Raw genomic sequence first — 26,227 nt, 5'->3', positions numbered from 1 at the left:
ACGGCGAACCCAGTATCCAGAAGATGGCGAAGGCTGGACGTATACGCTGGGCGGGCATCCATGCTTTCAAAATGTTAGTCACAAAAGAAAGTACACTCCTTTTTTATCGAGTACAGTTTTTACCTCACGAACTTCTGTTTGTTTGGCGTATTCTGGTTATGAACTGATTCGAATTTGATTTGAAATTCGTTTATTTGGAAGGGTGCCGTGCGCTATCTCGATTAAACACCCTTGTTTATAAAACTGAACAAATGTTTTTAGGTTTTTAAAAGAGATTTAAACGAGCCTGTTTTCAGCGAATCGGTAAGATGATATGACAACGAAATAAACACTATCAGCAGACAGGAACTTGGAGGCCCATAACACTTCTCGAACCGGATAACCTCATTAAACCGATCCTGATCAGTATTCAATGGTATTTCACCTCATATCAGCCGCTGGCTGTCTCCTGCTTCTCTATCAAGGAAATAGCAAATACCCCACAAGCACTGAGATTTATGAAAACTCATACGTACCGACATTTGTATTGAAACACGAACCCAAGGTCCATTCCCTTCTTATCAGGGCGAGCTGTTTTGTTGATTTCGTTCAACCCGAAGAAATTTGCATACACGGTTAAAGGCGACGAGGATGCTGATATTTTGCAGTAATCTACTGGAAACGGCTCAGTTTTCAGCGGAATCTCGCGAGGACCGGTCCTGTTCCGTAGCTCGGAATCAAACGTTCGAAAGTTATAATAAGTTGAAAATAAGTTCCCTATTCAATCAGTGGAAATGTTTCGGCTAACACGACAAAGTGTGGTTAAATTTAAGCAACATGTGGCGGCTCAAGCACCGTGTCTACAACGGGCAAGTGATATTTTGTCCCAACGGTGCCTCTCAACTGGAACCTCGCTACCGGAGAGTGCCGATGTGGTGATCATTGGTCAGTTGGCGTTTCGAACTTCGAAAAAAGAACTTTTTTGAGTAGAAAATATTAATTTTTGTTTTAAAGCTGAGTGTTGGAGCCTGTAGGTGACTCTATTATGTGTTGTTAGCCTACTTGGTTGAACAATTCTACTGAATCAAAGCAATCGAACGATTCCCTTTAATTCAGCCACGGTATAAGAATAGTTCAGATACCGGTATTTCGATAGCAACTTACTATCTTCTTCAGTCAGCTTTTTCGATTGAGGGTGAAATCTGGAATCTATGATTTCAATTTTAATTCTGAATCTGAAGTATGTAGCTGAAAATTTACAGTCTAAATCTGAAAAGTTTGAAATCTGAATTTTGAATTGAATACTTGAATTGCATTCAAATTGACTTCTCAGTTTTAAATCTCAACCGAAACTGAATATAGAATCTCAAAACTTAAATCTGACATCAGGATCTGAATTTTGAAAATAAAATCTGAAATCTGACATCAGAATCTAAGTTTTGAAAACGGAAAACTGAATATTAAAATCTGAAAATTCAAATTCTGAATACTGAAATTCGAACCTGAAATCTGAATTTGATTCAGAAATTTCTATGAAATTGCGATTCTGAAATCTGAATCAGAATATAAAATTTGAATCTGAATCTGAAATCTGAACCTGAAATCTGAATCTGAAATCTGAATCGTAAATCTGAAATCTGGTTCTGAAATCTGAATCTGAAATCTGAATCTGAATCAGAAATCTGAATCTCTGAAATTTGAAATCTGAAATTTGATTCTAAAATCTGAATCGGGAATCTTAATCTGAATCTAAAATCTGAAACTAAAGTCTTGTCTGAAATCTGAATCTGAAAATGTATTCTGAATGTGAGATTTGAATTTGGAATCTGGATCTGGAATCTGCATCTGAAAGCTAAATCTAAATACTTTTTTTAGTGAAATCTGGATCCGAAATTTGATCCTCCATTCTGAAGTCTGAATCTAAAGACTGAATCAAAAATATTAAATTTGAATCTGAAAATTGAATATATTTTCTGAATGTGCGATCTGCAGTTGAAATCTAAAACTGGAATCTGAACCAGAAAGCTGAGTTTTAATACTGAATCTGAAGTCCTGAAATGTGGATCGGCCATCTGAAATCTGAATATGAATTCTAAATCTGGAATCACTATCTAAAATTTGAACTTAAAATCTAAATTTGAAATCTTATTCTGAGATCTGAATGCCCAATTTGAATCTGTTATCACAATCTGTAATCCAAATCTCAATTCTTAATCTGAAATCGGAATCTGAATTCCGAATCAGAAATCTGAGTCTGATATCTGAATCTATAATCTGTAAACCTAAATCTAGTATATGAATCTCTGGAACCTAAATCTTAATCTGAAATATGAAACTTGAATTCTGAAACTGTAATTCGAATCAAAAATATGAATTTAAACTTTGAATCCTGAATGCTGAAATCTGAAACCCGAAATCAATTGAAAACTGAAATTATTCTAAAATTCTTAATCTTAATTCTGAATCTTTATACATACCTACCATGAATTTAAAATCTAGGTCTTAATCTGAGTTCTAATGTAAAATTTAAAATTTGAATTAAAAATCGGAAGCTGAAATCTAAAACTGAATATAAAATCGAAATCTTTAACCTGAACTTGAATTTGAGAAATGAATCTGTAATAAGTTAAAACTAAAAATCTTAATTTGAAATTTTAATCTGAAATACGAATTTGATTTTTGAATCTGAATTTGAAATCTGAGTGTGAATCCGAATCCAAAATTTGAACCTGAAATCGAAATTCGAAATCTAAATCACAAAAAAGAATTTAATTTTCAATTATGAAATCTGAGTCTGGAATCGGAATATTGAAACTCAAATCAGGATCTGAATTTTTGATCTAAAATATGAAAACAACGACATTTCGTCTGCAGGCTAAAATTTTTCCTGGGCCTAGTAAAATATGCTATGCCAAATTTGGGCCAGATCGAACTACGTCAGAGGTCGCTCAACGAGCCTGAAGTTTGTATGGGATTTCTAGACATTTTGTTCGGGAGGAACATGAAAACTCAGTTTTTGATGAATAACTTTGTGACCTTTCGCCTTGATTTCTTTTGAATATGGTTTTTCTTAAAGCTAAAAAAAATGACAAATATTTCATCCGGAGACCGCATTTCGATTAGAGTTAAGGCAAAAAAGTTATTAGGCTTAAAAAATAGGCTAACATTTTTTAGGATTACATTTATCACTTCTAAAGAGGCGACAAAATTTTCTACCGCCCCGACAGAAAAACTCAATTTGAAATGCATGCCGTTTCGTCAAGTTATGACAGATTTCAATCATTTTTAGTTGCGTTAGATTGAAAAATCTTTAGAAAGGTTTGATTCTCATGCGATGCTGTAAAAATTTCAATTTATGTAGGGGGAATAAGGACAAGACGAGCACTTTAGCTCACAGGTGGTTAAAGAATAGAAAATAAGTAAAAACTTGAGATCCAATTGATAGACACTTGAAAAATATGATAAGTACATTCAGCGAAAACTTGGTGTTTGAAAAAAAAATTATTCTGATTCAAAAAAATATTCTATTGAAACAAACCCTTTTTTTATTTAAAACAATGTATGAATCAGTTTGATTCTGAAGAAAAAATTTTAACACAAAGGATTTATTCTTTGAACTAAAAAAATACACAGAATTTGTTCCAATTCCAAAGGTGAAAATTCTTTGAAGTAAAGCAAAGGGAAAATTTCTTTGTTCAACTGTTCTCAAAGACCTGGTCAAATTGCTTGAAAATTGCATATAGTAAGCAGCATGGCCGTAGGAACGAGGGGGGGGGGGTTGGTTGTTAACCACCCCCCCCCCTTCTTCTCTGCACTCAAAATTCCAAATTCAGAACCAACTTATGATAATAGAGTAAGGTTAATCAAAAGTAAAAATCTAGACTGAAAACTAATGCCAAAACCTCAAAAACCCAACCTCGAGTCCAAAATTCTACTACACTTTTTCAAAAAATTTTTACTTGATCATCGAAATTGAGTTCTGAATATTAAATTTCGAATTAAATTAAACCCATTTCGGAGGTTCTGATACCATACATCCCATAATCAAAATTGTATTCCTATTTTCGTATTTAGGATTCTGTATCCTATTTGGGATTCTTGATTTTCAGTTCGGATAATCATAAGAAATTAGAAATGAAAAACTGCTTTGAAATCATGGTTCAAATTCGGTTTTGTATTTCATATCAAATTTTAATCATGTTTTTCGAGATCATATGCATTTTCAATATTGTGATAATAGTTTTCCGATTTTGAAAAAAGAGATTTTTTTATATTCAAATTAGAATTTCTTGAACTTTATTCTTACACAAAATTCAAAAAATTAAAGCTTTGAAATGGCAATCCAAAATTGAAAAGTTGATTCAGATCGTTGTAAATCTATATTTTAACTCTGATTCACACAATACCGTTCAAAAATAAATAATTTAAATAGTGAATTCAGATTAAACTTGAAATACACATTTTCAATAATAGATTTATAAATGAGGGCTCTATAACTCGGCTCATAAAATTCTGATCTTGAATAAGATTCGCTAAACATATTGTTTGGATTTTTTATAGTCTGTCTCCGACAGAATTAATTCCATTTATTGACGGGAATTTTTCCTCGACAGGAATCAACTATAAAATGTTTATTTTAAATTTAGAATTTTGACAATGCATATGGATATCGAGTTTTACTACTTACAAATAGTTCCCCTTAACTATTGCCTTTATCTAGCGAGTGCTACGTCGGATTACAGAGGCTAATACTTGCGACAAATCGGATCGCCTAAATCCCATGCAACACATATTTTTTTTACATTACAAAAATCGTATGGAAATTTGGATGCAATTTTGGAATTTCGCTTACCACAGTGCGCTACACTTCGAAGTATAACTCGAATAGACTGAATTTGAGTGCAAAACTTTATTGGACAAAAGTGAACACATTTGTCGTTACTTGAAAATGCAAAATTTTTAAAATTTAGTCCAGGGGCTTCTGAGATACAGAATGCGGACTTCGGTGATTCTCGTCATAGATTTCTTCGCGGTCTTTAATGTGTTAAGATTGCTTGTCAATTCAATTTCCATATTCCAATTTTTTAAACAAAATTAGTTTGTAAACACAATTCAGCTGAAAATTACAAATAAAAGGTAAAATTTGAGTTCTTTGTTTTATCCGCAAAAAAAACGAATTTTATTTAAAAAAAATTATCCACAGTATTTTTATTATGGAATTGATTCTTTATGAAAAAAATTACTTTTCAAGAAAAATCTTCACTTAAAAAATCTGCACAAAATTCTGTATTTTCCCAGTGTGTTGTCATTATTAACATATTAAGGACACACAAATTTGGCATTTAATGTTTCAGAAACCAATTGTTAGCCGTCGCCTATCTCACTTCTCATTAACTGTTCTAATCCGATATATTGAACATCCCTGTGGATTCACTAAGAGCAGATTGATATCAGAGATTAACAGTTCAGTGATAAGAGCGTAGGAGAGACCAATCTGAGTAGATTAGAGTAGTTTTGTAGTGGCAGAAAGTACTCTCCACATACCAGTCTAGCGCCTACTATTCTTCAATAAAGAGTCAATCATTTATGCGAAATTTGTGCTCGCTAATAAAAATATGTTTTTGTGCAAACTCTAACTAAAGTGAATTTGATTTTTGGAACGGATCGGAAGAAAAACTATTGTAGATTGTGTGCGACGGTTTGCTGAGTGGACCCAGCTTAAAATTGTGCGATTCCGAAGTTCTGGTGCGGAGTAATCGCCTCTCGAAGTCCAACCATAGAGCATACCTTCCCTGACCATAGAGCCTAACGTTATTGCACAGCCTTGCTAGGAACGGTTTAATCATCGTAGCGACATTCAGAACATCGCTGTAAGATCGAGTGTGGATCAAATTTCTGTTTGAAGCCCAGCCCACGAACCCAGGTGATTACATTTTTTGGTGCCGTGACCAGGATACGCGGCTGAGCTTGGTGGATCCTTTGTTTCATCACTTACATTGTTCTGGAGCACGCCAAATTAGGCGCCAACTGCCATTTAGCTGCAATTGCATTTCGCCATTTCGTGTTGAAATATTTCCAACGAGAAGTTTGGTAGCCATCTATTTGCATGCTGCTACCAGTCAACGTTCGAGTGCATAAAGCGAACCCATGGTGGTGATGCATGTTCGATTTCACAAGCTTCAAAGGGAGTCAGCGTAGTTAATATCAAGGCCTTTTTTGAACAGGCCACAGGTGAGTGGCTGTCCTATTTAACAACACTGTTGTTGGTGGTGCTTCGTGAATCTTTTTTTTTGCCCCTTTTTATGCTTGCCCGACTGACGTCTTACGGATGCAACAACAACGTATAAGCCATATATAGATTGGAGGCTCGGAATTGGATTCCCTTACCAAGCTGGTCCCTACGGAAAGGATTTATTAACATACAAGGCCTTGTAACGACAGGCCTCAGGTGAGTGTCTGTCCAACACTTTACTACATTCTAAGAGGTGCTACCGGGGAAATTTTATCATTTCATACTGCAATTCGGTCGAGATTGGTGCTTATCGAGAGGCGCACTGAACTGAAACCAAGCATAAGCATCGGCTAATACGTAGCATTGGAATTCTCACATTGAAAGCTTCGGAACTTCAAAGGAGTACTGGTCGGAAAGAGGGATAAAGCGATAGCAACTTTCGTTTTTGAGCCGTTGAAAAGTGACCGAGGTGTTAACACAGCAATACAAGGCCTAGTTCGATCAGGCCTCAGGTGAGTGCCTGTCCAATAATTTTCTGTGCTCTGGAAGGTGTTACCTTGGAGTTTTTAATCTTTTCTTGGTATGCAACAACACTTCAATCGACGACCACGGTGAAGGCCAAATTTGTTTGCCGCGAAGCAAGTGAATCAAGATACATCAAATGCTTCCCTGCGATAAGTTCCCGTTGTAAAGAAAGCCAAAATCATAAAAACCGATCCGAACTAAGCTTCTGGACATCGCTTGACATTGTGGGTGCAGCCAACATTCCGGACGTCCCACGGAGGCCGGCAGATATTATTGAATAAAAACAAAGGTCTATTCTGAACAGACCTCAGGTGAGTGTCTGTCCAATAAATTTAAGCCCATAAACGGTACTCCCTGGATATTTTCAACTTTCTTTTCCGGTGAGCCCTGATAATCGGTTGTAAGGTGTTGAATCATAGCGGAGCTGATTGATTAAAAATACAAGGCCTGTTTGCAAAGGCCCTCAGGTGAGTGCCTGTCCAATCAGCTCTAGTCTAAAAGGAGGTACTTCCTGGTCTATTTTGTTCTCATTCTCGGTCCTGAGTCGTGTCTTCTTTGATTTTGCTGGTCTGGTAGTGGTTGGGAGTTTGACGATGGAGGAACTGAAGGAATGTTTGAGAAAGAGGCAGCGACTGTTTGAAACTTTGAAAACGGTCAATCAATTTTTGGATAACTATGACGAAGCGAAACAGGGGCAAGTGCAATCGAGATTGGATAAATTAGACGAAAAGTACGCTAAGTTTGAAAAACTGCAGGATGCTATAACTGATTTAGATGTGGCTGGAGAATTCGATGCAAAGAATCTAGAGGCGTCTTCCCGATTTGAAAACGTATATTTCGAGCTTCGTGCAGCACTGTTAGCAAAACTCCCATCGTCAACATTACCGATGTCAACGTCAATTTCAGCGCCTCCATTTGATAATTCATTGGCAAGAAATAGCACCACCCTGAGTTTTCATTCTGGAGTAAGGCTACCTCAAATATCAATTCCGGATTTTAACGGGGATTATGAAAACTGGCTATCGTTCAAGGCAACATTTGTTTCCCTCATTCATGATTCACTTGAATTAAGCGACGTTCAAAAGTTCCATTATTTGAAAGCGGCTTTGAAAGGTGAGGCAGCTAAGCTGATTGAATCCTTAACACTTACGAATGAAAACTACAGCATTGCATGGGAAACAATTTCTAAACGGTATTCCAACGAAAAGCTTCTTAAGAAACGACATCTTCAAGCTATGATGGAGTTCCCTAAAATTCAACAGGCAACTTCAATGGCCATTCATGCTCTCGTCGATGATTTCGAACAGCGGCTTAAAATACTCAGGCAACTTGGAGAGGAAGTAGACAAATGGGGATCGATGATTGTATTTTGGATGAGCTCTAAACTGGATATTGGAACTTTGCAACTTTGGGAGGATTTTTCAGCGAGCATGGCAAACCCCTCATTTTTGGATTTGGTTGGGTTTTTGGAAAGGCGAACTCAAGTTTTGGATGCGGTATCATCGAGTTTGTCGGAAAGCAATGTGTCGCATGATCGAAAAGAAACAAAACACAGAGCAGTGGTTCATGCTACCCTGGAAGGGGATCGGAAAATCGTGGCATGTCTATATTGTGGAAACTCGCACTTTATCTCACAATGTGAAAAGTTTGCTAAACTAGATTTGTCGGAAAAACTGGATTTTATAAATACGAAACGACTTTGTAGCAATTGCTTAAGAACTGGGCATTGGGCTAGGGATTGCAAAACACGATTTAGATTTCGCACTTGTGGGAAGAAGCATCATTCTGTGATCCATCCTGGATATTTCAACATAAATACGGAAGCAAGCATAAATCATGTGGAGATCTCCAACACAGCAGAGGAAGAAATTCAACATGTTGATTCCGGGGAGCAACAGGATCCGGTTGGCTCGTTTAATCTCGGAATAAAGGGCAGTTCATCATGCATATTTTTATCCACGGTGGTGTTGGAGGTGCGCGACAGCAACGGTGGCAAGCAGCTAGCTAGGGCATTGTTGGACAATGGATCGCAAGTGAATATAATAAGCGAGAGGTTGTGTCAGCTTCTCAAACTCAAGCGTCGATCCATTAATGTTCCTATTTGTGGTGTTGGTCAGGTAGAATCCCGTGCTCGTCACGCAGTCACTGCTTCGATTGGCTCAAGGATAACAGAGTTTGCAGCAAGCATGGATTTCTTGGTTCTTCAACGAGTGACAACGGATTTACCTTCCACCGATGTAAATGTTTCAGATTGGAATATTCCTAAGCACATGCAGTTAGCTGATCCTGAGTTTAATAAATCAAGCCGCATTGATTTACTGATTGGAGCGGAGCACTTTTACCAATTTCTATATCAAAAGGAAATGAAAAGACTTTCAATTGGTTCGGAACAACCATTTTTCGTCGATACCGTTTTTGGTTGGGTTATATCCGGAAGAATTTCCAAGCAAACTGAATCCACCGCAAGCTGCAATATATTAACATCAACTCAAAATTTGGAAAATTTGCTTGAAAGGTTCTGGGCTGTCGAAAGTCTAGAAGACCAGCCCTGTTGGTCAAAGGAGGAAAATGACTGCGAGGAAAGCTTCAAAAAATCTTTTGAAAGGGATGAAGTCGGACGCTATATTGTAAGGTTACCAAAGCAAATGGCTCTTAACCGGATGCTGGGTGATTCCCGGATCCATGCTTTGCAGCGTTTTAGAAGGCTAGAAATGCAGTTAGAACGGAAACCGGATATGAAAAGGCAGTACCACGAGTTTATAAAGGAATATTTAGAGCTTGGCCATATGAGAAAAATTTCGGAAGAAGAATTGACGGCAGAAGCATGTGGGAACCATAAACGTGATGTTTACTACCTTCCGCACCATGCAGTCGTCAAGGAGTCTAGCACAACGACAAAGGTACGTGTTGTATTTGATGGGTCGGCGCGCACCTCGACTGGATATTCATTAAACGATTGTTTGCTGAAAGGCCCCACTATTCAAGATGATCTTCTTAACTTACTACTCCGCTTCCGTAAACATGAAGTGGCTTTAGTAGGCGATGTGGAGAAAATGTATCGGCAAGTGCGACTTCATCCGGACGATTCTTCACTACAACGAATTTTTTGGCGATTCTCTTCAGACAATCCCGTTGAGGTTTTCGAACTTACTACGGTGACATACGGATTAACTTCATCATCCTTTTTGGCTACAAGATGCCTTAAGCAGCTCGCATTGGACGAAGGTGACAATTTTCCTGCAGCACGTAAGGTTTTAGAGCACGATTTTTACGTTGATGATGCCATAACTGGTGCGACAAGTATTGAAGGGGCGATTCAACTTCGAGACCAATTAATTACATTAATGAAGAAAGGTGGCTTTGTATTAAGAAAAATATGCTCTAATAAGCCGGAAGTTTTGCACGCATTACCTGCCGATATGCTTGGTACGAATTTGACTGTTTCCTTCGAACTAAACCCTGGCGAGGAAGTAAAAACCCTAGGTATTTCTTGGGATCCGCATGCCGATGAACTACTCTTTGTAAACGATATTCGATATGATACCTGTAGCTGGACGAGAAGACAAATACTGTCCACCATCGCCAAACTGTTTGATCCGCTAGGACTAATGGCCCCCGTTGTAGTGAGTGCAAAAATAATCTTGCAGGAGTTAGCACTTCTTCAAACTGGCTGGGATGAACCGGTTTCGGAACATATTCAAAATAAATGGAAAACCTTTCACAATCAACTATTTCGACTGAAAGAATTACGGTTGAAAAGGTTTGCTTTCGTCCCATCTTATAAAGAAGTACAATTGCATTGTTTTGCTGACGCATCGGAGCTAGCTTATGGAGCTTGTGTTTATGCACGAACGACGGACTCTGAAGGGAAGGTGTACATCGAACTTCTGTCTGCAAAATCGCGGGTTGCACCTTTGAAAAGATTAACATTGCCAAGATTGGAACTATGTGCTGCTAAGGAAGCTGCGCTTCTACATTCCAGAATTGTTAAGGCACTCGGCATGGAGGAGGTAAAGTCGGTATTTTGGTCGGACTCTACGGTGGTACTAAATTGGTTGAAAGCGCAACCAAACACTTGGCAGACATTTGTTGCGAATCGAGTGTCCTGCAAACGCACACTTATCGTCATAAATGGTTCCATATTGCTGGAAAGGAAAATCCTGCCGACTTGGTCTCCCGAGGCCTTTACGTTGAAGATTTCCTGGAAAATAGCCTTTGGAAAAATGGCCCCCAGTGGCTAGTAGATGAAGAAAAGGAATGGCCCATCCAAAATCAACAAATAAGCGAGTCCGAAGCGCAATTAGAGATACGAAAAACCGTACACACCGTTTGTTCTGCACCCCAGCCTAGTTTCTTGTTTTCTATTTCCAACAATCTGCCCAAATTGCTTCGAATTATTGCCTTTTGTATTCGCTTCATTACCAACTTAAAACATCCCACCTTCCAAAATCTCTCGCATAATTTATCTGTACAGGAAATCCAAAATGCACAGATGATTTTGTTAAAGACTGCGCAGCTGGAAAATTATAAAGAAGAGCTTAAATGTTTGCAAAAGCATCGACCAGTGCCTCATAGATCACCGCTCAAATTGTTACAACCGTTTCTGGACCGAGAAGGTGTTATTCGTGTGGGTGGACGTTTGCGAAATTCTGGAGAATCGTATTCCGTAAAGCATCCGGCAGTATTACCCTCATCTCACCCCTTAACTACATTAATTGTCGAGCATTATCATTTGAAAACGCTTCATGGTAGCCAGAAATTGACGTTTTCAGTTCTACGACAAGAATTTTGGCCTATCAATGGTAAGAGAGTCGTTAAACATGTTCTGCGAAAATGTCATCCTTGCTTTCGAGCCAATCCAATTCCAATGCAACAACCTACTGGCCAGCTTCCCAACATAAGAGTTCGAACGAGTAAGCCTTTCCAATTCACCGGAGTTGACTATTGCGGTCCGTTTTATCTAAAGCCACCTCATCGTCGAGCTGCTTCGCCAAAATGTTACATTGCAGTGTTTGTGTGTTTCACAACTAAAGCGCTGCATCTGGAATTGGTTGGAGACTTAACAACAACTTCTTTTTTGTCGGCTTTCCGGAGATTCATCGGCCACCACGGAATTCCCACCGAAATACACTCCGATAACGGCACAACCTTTGTAGGAGCCAAGCGCGAAATCAAGGATTTGTACGAAATGCTGCAGCAGGAAACAAACCAAAACAAAATTTCCGACGAATTCGCACAGCAAGGAATCGTTTGGAGATTCATTCCACCTCGTGCCCCAAGCTTTGGAGGCTTATGGGAAGCAGCTGTTCGAAACGTAAAACTTGCCTGAAAAAAGTGATCAGTACTCATCAGATGTCGTACGAAGACTACACAACTCTGCTCGTCCAGATAAGCGCTGCACTGAACTCCAGGCCACTGACTTCTCTCTCCGATGATCCATCCGATATTGATGCACTAACCCCCTCACATTTTTTGATCGGCTCTCGGATGACAGACCTCCCAGACCAGGACTACCAAACCATTCCTCCCAACCGCCTTTCCCACTACCAACAAAGACAGCAAATGTTCCAGCAATATTGGCATCGTTGGCGAAAGGAGTATCTCACCGAGTTGCAGAGATCCAACAACAACATGAGGCCAAACCCAATCCGAGTCGGGAGCTTAGCTGTTCTGCGAGAAGATAATGTCCCGCCTCTGTGGTGGCCTTTAGCCCGAGTCATCGAAGTTCACCCTGGCACTGATGGAATCGTTAGGGTGGTCACCGTGCGGACATCGACTGGCGTCTACAAACGTTCTGTATATCGGTTATGCCCTTTGCCATGCAATGAAACCATTGACTTTAAAATCGATGATTCAGAAGAAAATTGTAGCTCAAATATTTGTGAATTCTATGTATGAGTATTTAAGATTAGTTTATTAGTTTAGATGAAAGGATAATTAGTTGAAGCTAGTTCAAAGAGGCCGGTAATGTTAGCCGTCGCCTATCTCACTTCTCATTAACTGTTCTAATCCGATATATTGAACATCCCTGTGGATTCACTAAGAGCAGATTGATATCAGAGATTAACAGTTCAGTGATAAGAGCGTAGGAGAGACCAATCTGAGTAGATTAGAGTAGTTTTGTAGTGGCAGAAAGTACTCTCCACATACCAGTCTAGCGCCTACTATTCTTCAATAAAGAGTCAATCATTTATGCGAAATTTGTGCTCGCTAATAAAAATATGTTTTTGTGCAAACTCTAACTAAAGTGAATTTGATTTTTGGAACGGATCGGAAGAAAAACTATTGTAGATTGTGTGCGACGGTTTGCTGAGTGGACCCAGCTTAAAATTGTGCGATTCCGAAGTTCTGGTGCGGAGTAATCGCCTCTCGAAGTCCAACCATAGAGCATACCTTCCCTGACCATAGAGCCTAACGTTATTGCACAGCCTTGCTAGGAACGGTTTAATCATCGTAGCGACATTCAGAACATCGCTGTAAGATCGAGTGTGGATCAAATTTCTGTTTGAAGCCCAGCCCACGAACCCAGGTGATTACACCAATAGACAAAATTCTGCAAATTTAATATAGATATTTGAGTAACGGGAAGGGTTGTGTTACATTTTGTAGGATCAGGCTTCATTATTAGATTCATAACATTTAAATTATGGTTTTGAATGGAGCGTACTAGCGGCTAGTGAAAAAAACGAAATATTTCGTATTTGGTTCGCAATGTGTTATGATTGCAGTTTTTTAAGCCAAATTTCATACTATTATCATGAATTTGGTTCAAATTTGCATCAAGAAAATTTGATCCCAAAATCTGATGATTTTAGTCTCTTACTTTTTTTGTAATTTTGTTTTATTTTCATCAAAGGTTAAATTCTTTAAATTTTAAAAACAGTTTGGAAGATTGGGCTTGTTTGATTTGAGTATAGAATAAGTTTTTTTTTAAGAAATTGAACTCTCTTAAAAAAGGCTTATTTAATGCCCAAATCAACAAATGATCTATCAGCCTCTTAAAAAAAATCAAAGATTTTAACCATCGATGAAAGCAATTTTAGCTTTGAGGTATAGGACCAATATTCTAAAGTTACGATCTAATACGACACCTTTTAATGTCAAAGTACTTAAAAATAAATAATTATATAGTAACAAACATAATTTGTTTTAATTTTTTTTTTGTATTCGTGCATTCTTGGGCAAAAAATCATGGGTCCCCCACCCATGAGTCGGTTCTTCCTACGGCCCTGACAAGCACTAACAAATCCGATGGTTTTCCAACGCATGGGGTAAGATTATCTCTAAGTTGATGTTATATGCTTGATTGATGTTTGTTTTGCTCAAAAGTGACAATTTCAGCTTTCAAGGCTTCTAGTATAATGTGTGAGTGCTAGCTATCATAAAAAGAAGTGGTTGCAAAACATAGAGGTTCAATTCGTTTATATTCTTGCAAGACCCTTTCAAAGTTCCATCACAATTAAAATTTTTCCTCCACATGGAAAATAAATTTTATTTTCTCAAAACACATGCATTTACCAAATGAAAATCCAAGTTTTTTTGTACGGCAGTAAATAGGAAATGAATTCTGAAGGAAGGTGCGTTTCGAAAACAGCACACAGTTTCGCCAGAATTGATAGTGGCGATCCTGCCCTAATTTCCCCTATTTCATTTTGTTCTAAGGAAAAAAATCGATTTTTTTTCAGAGCAAAACGAGCTTGGTTTAGAAGAACATTTTTAAACAACATAAAAATTATTCCTATTCATCCCATATTATGGTCCTTACCTACGCACTGATCTACGCCATCTACGCATGCAAGAACACTCGATCGCTCTTCCGTAAGCTGTAACGTTAGCTTCAGCCATTCATACGAACAGATTACTTAATCTTTATTATGTAGGCTGCCCATCAGTACACGATGTTATAATGTGTTGTGATGTTTTTCCCGTGTCACTAAGGGCCAGTAATATTTTGTTGTTGTTTTCACTTCTCTAATTCTATGATTTTTATTACCGGAACACACTCCCAAACATGTCCAGCACATAATCGTCGGCCTGAGGTTTGCCATTTCCGATAACCCCGGGGTGCAACCTCTGACGGAGTTTGGGCTGGGGCAATCTTGTTCCGAACATTTTTGCTAGCATCACGGATTCGGATTCGCTACGATTGCTGATCGGTCCGATCGACTACACCGAATACATTATAACGGGGTCAAAATCCTTATCAAACCAACCTCCAATCAATTTAACCGCCATCAAGGTGATAACAGAGGTTTTTTCGCTTTCTACCAATCGGGAGTCGTTGTTTGCAAACAAGCGCCCATGTTGAGGTGCTCATAATCGCTTGTTCTACGCCGATTTGTTTTATACACAGAGCCATAATCATTATAATTACATTTTCATTGGATTCGCAGGAGGAGGATCAGCTGGCTGTAACACACTGTATCAACTGACGAAGCGAGGTATTCGAGCAGTTTTGCTGGAAAAGGCTAAACTAACTGCCGGAACCACGTGGCACACTGCTGGCCTTGTGTGGCGATTGCGGCCCAACGATGTCGAAATACAGCTGCTGGCGAGTACCCGAAATCTTTTGATGCGTTTGGAGGAAGAGTGTGGCCATAATTCGGGATGGATCAACAACGGAGGACTGTTTATATCGCACTCCGATGAGCGACTGGATGAATACAAACGGCTAGCCACACTTGGAAAGTGCTTCGGAATCGAAAGCCAGGTGCTGACCCCCGATGAGGCGCAAAAAGTTTTTCCGTTGTTGGATCCATCAGCTTTCACCGGAGCTTTGTACTCTCCGGGAGATGGAGTTGTTGATCCAGCTATGATGTGTACAGCCTTGACCAGGGCAGCCACTGCAAACGGAGGGTTGATTGTAGAAGATTGCAGCGCAAGTAAAATTGTTACAGGAGAAAACATCCTGGGTATGAAAGACGTAAGAGGTGTGGTTACTAACAAGGGAACAATCCGCACCAACACCATCGTCAATGCCACCGGAGTTTGGGGACGAGATTTGATCGAACCTCTTGGAATCCATCTACCGCTGATTCCGATGAAGCATGCTTATGTAGTTTCGGAAACCATCGATGGCTGTCACCAAATGCTCCCCAATATCCGTGACCACGATTATTCGATCTATTTCCGCATCCAAGGGAAATCAATCTGCATGGGAGGATACGAAAATAACCCGGTCCTGCTGAATAAGGTCCCCGAAGACTTCCACTTTGGTCTGTACGACCTAGATTATTCAGTTTTCGATACACACATTCAGGGGGCTGTTAAATTGTGCCCCACCTTCGGATCTGCAGGCATCAAAAGCACAATTTGTGGTCCAGAGTCGTTCACGCCTGATCACAAACCTCTGATGGGTCCCGATCCGATCATCAATGGACTGTTCCACAACTGTGGTTTCAATTCTGCCGGTATGATGTTGGGTGGAGGATGTGCAGAGCAACTGGCCAGCTGGATCATTCACGACAGGCCGGATTTACATATGTTTGCGTATGACGTGAGGCGTTTTACGCCTAAACAGAAAAAGGCACTGAACTGGGCTACCGAGCGGAGTCACGAGGCCTATGCCAAGAACTACAGTATTGTCTTCCCACATGACGAAGCTCTGGCCGGCAGGAATTTCACCGTCGATCCTTTTCATAAGGTGAGTTAAAAAAATCGTTTTTATTACTTAGAACTAACAAAAAAATTGAAACATTTTATCAAGGATCAAGCGTTTTTTGCAAAGGTAGGGAAAATAGGGATATGAAGAGCACACTTAGGAAGAAAATTGGTTAACCATACAAAATAACTTCAGAATGTGAGTTCCATGCCGATTATTCTGATGCTATTAGGTTAGGCACTTCACCTTAGTGTGTTAATAGACACAGTAGTAACTACAGAATTGTTACTCGTAAAAAGTGGAATAGAAAAATGCCTACATTCGTAGATCAAAAGGTGCCCTAATGACCAAAAATACTGATCGAACTCGAAAATATGTTTATTCTTAAAAGGTTAGTAGATCTTTTGAATTGGAAACATTTTTTTTACTAATGTATTCGAATTACGAGTACACCCACAGATCGAAAATAATTTCCAAAAAGGCTCCATCGATTGATGTCAAAACCGAAATTACTGGATATTAAATGTATTGGCGCAATAGTTATTGTAAGATTTTTTATAGATATGAAAGCTACCGAGATGCCAGATAATGCTTTTGAATGTTTTATTTCAAATTTTCATGAGTGATTCAAAACTACGCCATATTTCTTGACTCCAAAAAGTAATTTTTGGTTTTATTACCCATTTTTATGACTGGTTTAAAGCTACACCATCAAGGTTGCGTCAAAACTACACCCAAAGAAGGGGTTTGCAAAATTTCGAAATCGCTCGGCGCTTACTCTATGCCAAAAATGCGCTGAAAAGATGATATGATTGGAAAAGGCATACTGGCATAAAGACTCGAGCTCCCAAGCAAAATGATACATGACCACTACATTCAAGCGAAACAAGAAAAACATACATATTATGGAATTTTCATCCTATCGGATAATTTATCCCAAAATAAAAAAAAATAATGTGAGAATCGAACCTAACGCAACATTCTCATTTTGGCTTGCCAGTCCGATAACTTAGCCAGTGTACCAACTGAGTCAGTTAGCAAACGAAGGTTTAAAGATTATGACTTTCTGCCACGCCCTATCCCGAAAAACACACTGCGTTGGTCGTCTGCCATTTGGCCGGTGGTTTTTTTCATCCTCCTTTGTCTTGAATAAGAATGAAATGGAAATCGGAAACGAGAAACTGTTTTCTATTGCCGGTTTACATACACACGCACAGATGCGTGAAAAATGGTCGGGAAAATGGTCGGGAAATGGACACTCTACTGGCTGATTATTTCCATCCTGCTTTGTCTTGCGATAAGATATGGGATATGTTTTGTTTGGTTTCTTTCAGACATATGCCATGCGCTTACGTTGGGAGAACAATGCCAGCGATGAAAAGGCTTGTTAGTGTCGGTCTGGCATAGAATGTTATGCCGATATGCCACACGCCAAGAAAGGACATTATTGGAGCAGAATCTGATTTGTGGGTGTAGCTTACTTGTTGATTTATGTAAAACAACAAAGCTGTGGGTTGTTTTATAACAATTTTGTATGACTAGTTTGACGTCGCTAAGATAGGTTGCGAAATCCAACTGAAATTCAGCAGTTGGCAAAAGCTAAAAGAAGCTTAAAAACATGAAAAACCTGGAAACGGACTTATTAGTTTTTGAAAAAAATATCAATCTGGTAGCCTCAGAAATCCTTGATCCATGTGTTTTTCGATCCTAAAAAATAGTCTCAGTTAGGTTCAAGAGTTGCCACTATCCTGGATTGATTTCTTAAGAAAAAATATCCTCAGTTATGTAGGAGAGCTGAAACATAACCCCCGTTGAAAGACGAGGTTGTGAAACAACGAAAACAATTGGAAAATATGTACCATATTTACTTTTCATATAAGTTGAAATATGTCAGTTATTTGTGGAACAATATTAACAAAAATTATTAACAATACAGCTATGAGTCAGTGTTAATATGTTTCAAAATTTAGGAAAAAATGGTTGAAGTGTGTGAAAACTACAACCGAAAAAGTACTGGAACTCAAGTTCCTTAGCCCCTGTAGTTACATATGAATTTTTTTTAAAATTCTCAAAAAATGACAAAAAGACAGTCTTAACATTCCGTTGAAAACTCCCAAAAATGTGAGCTAACGACTATCATTTATTTGATTTCATGTTATCGTTAGGCAGATTTTTCTAAAATGACTCTTCAGATTCTAAAATTCAAAATTCTCTGTTCTTAATTATTAATTTCGGTCCAAAATTATGAATCTGTAAATTTTGGGCCTGTCACCTCTTATTCCTGACTTCTGTGAGCGATCTAAACAAGAAATGTTAGTTAAGATGCGCTTCGATTGGTTATTTAGAGCGCATCCAAACTTACATTTCTTACCTGAAAAACTTGCTATAGTGAAGAAAAGAAGGTGAAATTTCAAAAAAATCGTATCACGTGACTCACAGAATGAGGTCCTTTGACTTATAACATTTTAAACTCTTCATTCTGGATTCCGGTTTTGATTTTGAATTCTAAAACACAATTTTTCGGAATTCGAAATTTTGAACCTGGTTCTAAAATATAATTTATTTCTTGGATTCTTTATTCTGAATCCAGCATTTTGGTCTTTGAAATCTGAAATTCATTATTTTTTGGTTATAAAGAATTTAAAATTCTGATATTCAATAGGATACAATTATATTTGAAAACGATTTTAAACTCATAAAACATGATTTTCATTTTTCTCTCAACAGCAAATGATACAATACGGCGCCATCATGGAGGAACGGCAGGGCTGGGAACGACCGGGATACTTCTTGCCAGAGGACACTGTTGTAGTACAACCCTACGATTGGTACGGAAATTACGATCATCCCCGAAACATCAACACCAACTACGAGGAGGCTCTGAAAAAAGATTACACTTTCGGATTCCCGGAACACCATGATCTGGTGAGCGTTAAGAGAAAATCACTTCTAATGAAGTCGTAATCAACTTGTTCTTTTACCAGATAGGAGAAGAAGCCATTTCTTGTCGTCATAACGCAGCATTGTTCAATCTCAGCTATTTTTGTAAACTGTTTTTGACCGGAAGTCAGGCGAAGGAAGCGGCCGAATGGATTTTCACCGCTGATTTGAATAAACCCGTTAACAAGTAACAACGAAGTAGACAGTTTGAGTAATTCACAACAACTAATGATGGAAACATTTTCAGAACAATTTACACCTGCGCTCTTAACAAGCGAGGAGGCGTCGAAGCCGATGTAACCGTTAGCCTGGTGGAATCGGGACAAGGCGAACTACATGATCCCATTTTTAAGGTTCGAAGAAAAAACCGTTCACTCTGAAAGTTTACTGTATTCAACTATTTTCATTATTAGGGTCGTGGATACTACATCGTGGCCGGAGGAGCATCCGCCTATCAAACCAAATCACACATTTGGTCAGCGATCCAGGAAAAAGCTTTCCGGGCCGTGGTGTCGGATCATACCGAAGAACTGGGGGTGCTTTCCCTGCAAGGGCCCAAGAGCAGAGAAATTCTACAGAAAATCACCGATTTCGATCTCAGCGACGAGGAGAAATTGCCCCCGAACTCGAACGCCGTAGTTCGAATCAAGATCAATCCCTACTATTCGTGTAACGTGCGAATCCTGAGGGTCAGCTTCGTCGGCGAACTTGGCTACGAGATGCACATTCCGGAGGAAAGTTGTAACGACGTGTACAACGCGCTGATGAAAGCGGGATACAAAGATGGACTGCGGAATGCCGGATATCGGGCACTGTATTCGTTGAGCAGCGAAAAGGGTTATCATCTGTGGAACAACGATCTACGTTCGGATGATACTCCGGTGGAAGCCGGGCTAGGATTCACCTGCCGCAAAAAGGGCGATTACCAGGGCCGAACGGTTGTGGACAGGCAGCTGGAGAATGGAGTCACCAAGAAGTTGGCCTTTTTCACGTTGAATGAACAGGTAGGGGTATTGAGAGATTCAAAATTGTATCAATTTCGATAGATCCGTTTGTACAACTTTGAGAAATGACGTGTGTATCCGTGCTTAGACTGTTTGGCATTGAACTGAAAAGTTAGCGTCGCACACAGGAGTATTTTACCCCAAATCCTGTCCAAAACCTCGAAATGAAAATTTGAGAAAAATTATTTTTTTTTAGGTTTTTCGGTTGTTAGATAGTTGTTGTATATTAGTATTGTCGATTTTAAACCATCGGTATAGTGAGTTTGTGATGGCATAACTCGAAACATAGATGTATCAAAATTATAAATTTTGTCTTCCAAATTTTGGTGTAAACACGTACAATTACAGACTACGTAACACGCAGAATAATGTGACTATTTACCAGATTTCTTCTACATATCCTCAGTTTTAATATGACCAATGAATTGTGGGTGAAATTGAGTTCATTTCTTGATAGTAGTAGAGTAGTAGAGAAGCTAAACAAAATAGTGCAATGTTTTTTTTAACAAACCTCTATTAGTTTAAAACAAATTAGTGTTGAAGTTTATCTTCCGGGCTCCGACGTGAAAAATTTTACATAACACACGAATGCTTCTATCTTCCTTATACATGTCCGAAAGAAAAATCGTGCGCAAACTTGCGAACTCGAGCTATTTTCAATTTTGAAATCTAAAAATTTGAGCGATTTTTGTCCCTCATTTTGTTTCAGACAGCAAGCATGGATTTACTTTGTGTTATACTAACGTTTTTTATTGCGTTTGATTTGTTTGTTTAAAAAATGGTATTTTTCATCATTTCTGATAGTTGATCGGCTGGTTTGCTTCGAATTTACTTACAAACATTTTATAAGGGTGCAGCGAGTGACCCAAAAAGACCAAAATTAAGAAATTAGAAATTTTGGTTAAAAATGAGTTGTGTGTACTTGAAAACAACGAAAAAAAGATTGTTAATCATTTTAAAGAGAAAAACAGGTTTTGGCCAACTTTGTCCATAGAGTACTCCTATGGTCGTAAAAGGTCGTTTATAAAAACCGCTAAATGAGCTGTCATATTTAGTAACGACAAACTCACACCGCTTACTGAAAACCATTTATAATGTTAAACGCAATATAAGTAAATGAAATCTTGGTCAAAACTTATTCTAAATTGCCGATCGACCTTCAAACGGAAGCTTGAGGTGTAAGAAATAATCGTTTGTACAGCATTTTGTTTCTCAGATCTTGCAAAAGTGTGAAAGACGTAGATATTAGGGTGTGTCGGATTGTCACTTTGTTCAGTTTCAAAGCACTAATATGTAGTCAAAAAAGTTTCCTTTTCTGTCTAAGCGAAGGACAGATTTTTTTTTGCTTATTTTTAAAATAACATGAAAGTACCCGAGTTTTGATTTGAAATTTTGTATGGAAAATTGCGAAAATTTGTTTGGTTAATGATTTTTTTTCTATTTTTTTTTAAATATTTTGTTCCCACGCAATGCAAATGAAATTCCAATGTTCCAAATTCCAAAGCCAACTGAAAAATTCTCTTGCTACAACTTTTTCCAAGACGACAAAACGGTAGGAGTAGCGATAGGATAGTTAGCACGTCCTAGTTTTTATTTCAAATTCAATTCTTAATGAAATTTCATTTATAAAAGTTACATCTGTTTCATATTTGTTCAAGTTAAAAAAAAAACAAATTTTTGAAAAGTTTCAATTAAAAAATTTAAAAATTGAATTTGTGAAATCTCTTAACACCTTTTTTTCAAGTTGCTGCATACAAAAATGTGTTTCTTAACCTCCGGCTACTATTTGATAGTTGAGCGTCCAGAATCCCAGAAATTTTGCAATATTTTAACATTCTGCAGCTGAATTCCGGGCAAAAAATGTCGTGAAAGAAAATAAATTATTGAAGACATTTTTAAAATTTTATTATCTTGGAATTCCGGTGAATTTAAAGAAGACATTTTTTGACGTTTACAAAAGAATACATGATTTTCAATCTTTTCGGATTTTTTTCGTTGCGAAATTTTCTTAGATTGACATTCCGGTCAATTCAAAGAAGACATTTTTTGACGTTTGAAATAGAAAACGAGATTTTTAATTTCTTCGGCATTTTTGCTTCGGAAATTTAAAAAGACATTTCTATTCAGTGAGGATTTTTGGTAAATTAAACGATAATACCTATTAAAACTTGAAAATAATAGAGCAAATGATTGTATCATATTACTATGCAAAAAAGAAGTGGTATAAACTCCAAGAAAAAATCGAACTACTTCGTTATCGTCGTTATTTGTGAGATATTAGTGATTTGATATTTCGGATGGAAATTTCGAAAAACTCTTTCGAATGCCAAAATGTTTTGAGAAGTTTATTAACTTATTGGATCAACCATTGAACGCTATCCCATTGAAGGATGAAAGAACCACAACAATTCCGGTACATTCACAAGTTCTAACAACATTGCAATATCTTGACTCAGGTAATCGATTAAACCTAATTAATCTAAATCAATAAGTATGACACTTTCGAATGTACAACTATAACATATTTCAGGTTCCCATCAAGTGACAGTCGGACAAGACAACCGATTGTTTTCAAACACCTAACTTTCTAGCTTCATTTTTTAAAATGTCCAATTATGCCTTCAACACTCAACGATATGTTTTTTCATATTTAATTGCATGCACGGTTGTGAGCAAGTTTTGAAGTATTTTATCTACACCCAAAATTCAGCCTCTGTGCCAATGGCGTGTAGTCAATTACATAGCATCATTGGTACAAGAAGATAACGCGACCGGTGCTGATTCGATTTGCTCCCACTGGCATTAATCTCCCAAGTTAACCCAATTGCGTATGTCTGAAAGAAACAAAATAAAAACATTTGCACGTCCCTCCCTATCGCATCACAAGACGAAGAAGGATGGAAATAAATACCGGCCAACACCAGGCAGCCAGCGAACCGAGCACTGTGTGTGTGAATGTAGCAAAAGCAACAAAAAAATATCCTTCTAATTCAATCCAACGGCACCGGCAAACCACGGCCAAGCTGTGCGTGTGTATGCAGTAAAAGCAACAAAAAAAACATTGCTTCAATTCAATCCCCCGACAAACAACCACGGCTAAGCTGTGCGTGTGTATGTAGCAAAAGCAACAACAAAAACATTCCTTCAATTCACCGGCAAACAACCAACGGCCAAGCTGCCCGGCTTTAGCAGCTGTGTATATGTAGCGTGTGTATGTAATAGCAGGCAGTAAGCAAAGCACAGTTCTCAGGCTGATGTCATGCTGAAGCAACTAGCAACGCGACCTACAACGCAACGTTCACACGACTAACCAGCTCTCATTTGATCTCCATGGAAATCGCGCAGACCTGTCATACTGGTCGCTTTGTGTAGCGCGACCAATCTGATGCCAATGTGTTTAGTAGCGCGACTAGTAGGAAATCCAATAGGAACATTGTTTTTTCTCGATTTGAAGCAGTGATTCCGGGTTTTAAGCACAATAGTACGAAGATCTGTCCGAACTTGTGATAATAAACTAAAAACTATCTTAATCGGCGAGAAAATTTTCATGAATTCTTAGTTCCGGCAAAAAAAACAAGGAATTTTGTCGGTTCAAATTTCGACATTCTTGCAATCTGGGTCGTGATTTGATAAGTTTTTGATGGCTCCGGAAAGAAAGGAGACGATTCAAAGCATTATCAGATGTAGAGAAGTGATGATTTGCAGGGAATTTCAAAGTGACAGGTCGCGCCAGCATGACATACCAATGCAATGCAACGCAATCTTATTGGAACGTTGCGTTGCGTTGCGTTGCTAGTTGTTTCAGCATGACATCAGCCTCATTCAATGGGTTTCCCGTTTCCTTCACTCCCGTTCCCTTTCCCGTTTCCATCAAAAGACAAAGGAATGCATTGAAAGGAGGCCAAAAACCGGGAAGCCGCCGTTGTGCGTTTTTTTTTGTGATTGATCGGTGACAGAAAGCCTATGACAAATATCCCTCGTCCTGCATGAAGCTCGAATAGTACACTGGTTAAGATGTCGGACTGGTAAGACGATTTGAATGGTGATTTGAGTTCGAATCTCCCCACGGCGCTGTGGTTGTTATTTTTATATTCTTGTTTCTGGGATGGATTATCCAATAGGAACGAAATCCCATAAAATGTTTTTCTTGTTTCGCTTGAATGTAGTGGTCATGAATAATTTTGGTTGGAAGCCGAGTCCTTATGCCAGTTACGGTTTTTCAAACATACCATCTTCGGCACAGTGCACATTTCAGAGCATTATCGGCACAGAGATTTGCTAAAAAGGCATTGGATTTCTGTTACCTCTTCTATGGGTGTAGCAATATTGAATATTGCTGTTATAAATAGTTTTCAGTATTACAAATATAATTTTAATCTAATTACTGTGCTCAATATCGGGGAACAAACTAACATGGGCATGGGAGAAAGACGGTGCCAACAATAAGTGGTTTTGAAAAGTCTCACCGACAACAAACGTCAAAGACGTCTAGCGGTGAATAGGTGAACTATACTATTTTCTTCTCTTACATTTGTTTTTTTTTCTTTTTCTTTACTTTTTCGGAATCAGCCAAGAAGAAAAGACATTTTTATGAAGAGAACGACAATTTTAGAATTTCTTTTCTAGAAGAGATTTTTGGTGATTTTCTTCAAGTACCGGAATTCGGCTGCTGGTATTCAAATTATTTCGATCTTATCGGTTTAACTCAAATAGCATACACTAGCGATAAATCGATAAGGTTCTAAATTTCGTATGGTTTAATCAAATTTTCGTTTCGTTTTTCACTGGAATAAGTAGGCAGTTTCCTCTCAATTTAACAAAAATGATAGACTAATGTACGAGGCCCTAGAAGGTATAAAATCCTGGAATCCACAATTGACTGGTGTTGTTTTCTAACATCTGCCTAAATATTTCATGTTCAGCTTAACCCATTTCAAGAGTTGAAATTTCTGAAGTTGAAACGACTACATGATAGCTATCGGTCTAGAGCAGTGGTCGGCAACCCTTTGAGTTGAAAGAGCCAAAAATTTCAAATTTTCAAAATTCCAGAGTTTTAAAGAGCCACATTAAAGATTTATGGTTTTTGTTTTTAATTTAAAAAAATCAAAATACATATATGAAAGATCAATGAACATTAGTTTTATGAAAATAATTCTAAACCCCTCTAACTCTAAGTTTTTTTTCTAACTCTTGTTTTTTTTCTTTTGAATTTGTTTCTGATTACAATTAAGTACATGGGTTTTCTTCTGAATCATCAACTCTTCTCTAGGTTTGATGTTATATTAATTTTAATACGTTGGCAAATATAGAGTGTAGAAAATTTCATAAAAGGCTTATACGAAAACTTTGCATGACGTAAAGTGAAAGATTTGAACATAACCACATAAGCAGAATATTTATAATTTCTTCGTCAAAGAGAAGCTTAAAAAAAGTAAATGGAATATATTTTCTTAAAATTCTGAATTTTTTTTATTACATTCTCCAAATAGCCAATCCTTTACAAAATCCAGAAGTATGAGATAAAATTCAATTAACATTTATGTAGCCGAAACCTTAAAAAATTATGCTCCTGACAACTGGCAGAATTTTCAAAATTCATGACATCAAATGAACGTGTCTTCAAAATTTTATGCATCTGAAAAATCCAAAATCTCATTTTATGCTACATGTGGTTTTCAGTATTGTGCGTCCAATTGAATGAAAAATAAAATTCAATGCATTGTACATTATTCAGCTGCTTGCTAAAGCTTGTGGTTCGATCAGTATAAATCTGTAATAATGTAATTCTAACTTACAAAATCAATTCAAGGATTCTTTCAAAGTTTCAAAACAAAAATTAATAAAAACAAATTAACTCGAAATTTATAAAAAATGTGACCGTTACGGAAACTTCATTGAACATTTTAGTACTTTTGGTAAATATTGGCTGCAGGCCTCACACTTAAA

The 26,227-nt window shown here is 37.9% G+C and overlaps 1 protein-coding gene across 1 annotated transcript; it reads left to right on the top strand.

Annotated features, from left to right (window-relative positions):
* The first annotated feature begins 659 nt into the window (after positions 1-659).
* LOC129757077 (sarcosine dehydrogenase, mitochondrial) lies at positions 660-20,343 on the top strand. Its single transcript, XM_055754197.1, has 6 exons — positions 660-924; positions 15,130-16,379; positions 19,065-19,262; positions 19,322-19,464; positions 19,525-19,630; positions 19,691-20,343. The coding sequence occupies exons 1-6, from the start codon at positions 774-776 to the stop codon at positions 20,321-20,323; spliced, it is 2,481 nt and encodes an 826-aa protein (XP_055610172.1). The 5' UTR covers positions 660-773; the 3' UTR covers positions 20,324-20,343.
* The last annotated feature ends 5,884 nt before the right edge of the window (positions 20,344-26,227 follow it).

This window comes from Uranotaenia lowii, chromosome 3 (assembly GCF_029784155.1).
Source record: "Uranotaenia lowii strain MFRU-FL chromosome 3, ASM2978415v1, whole genome shotgun sequence".
NCBI classification, from domain to species: Eukaryota; Metazoa; Arthropoda; class Insecta; order Diptera; family Culicidae; genus Uranotaenia; species Uranotaenia lowii.
Note: the sequence above shows the minus strand (reverse complement) of the source record. Positions and strands in the feature narration are given on the sequence as shown.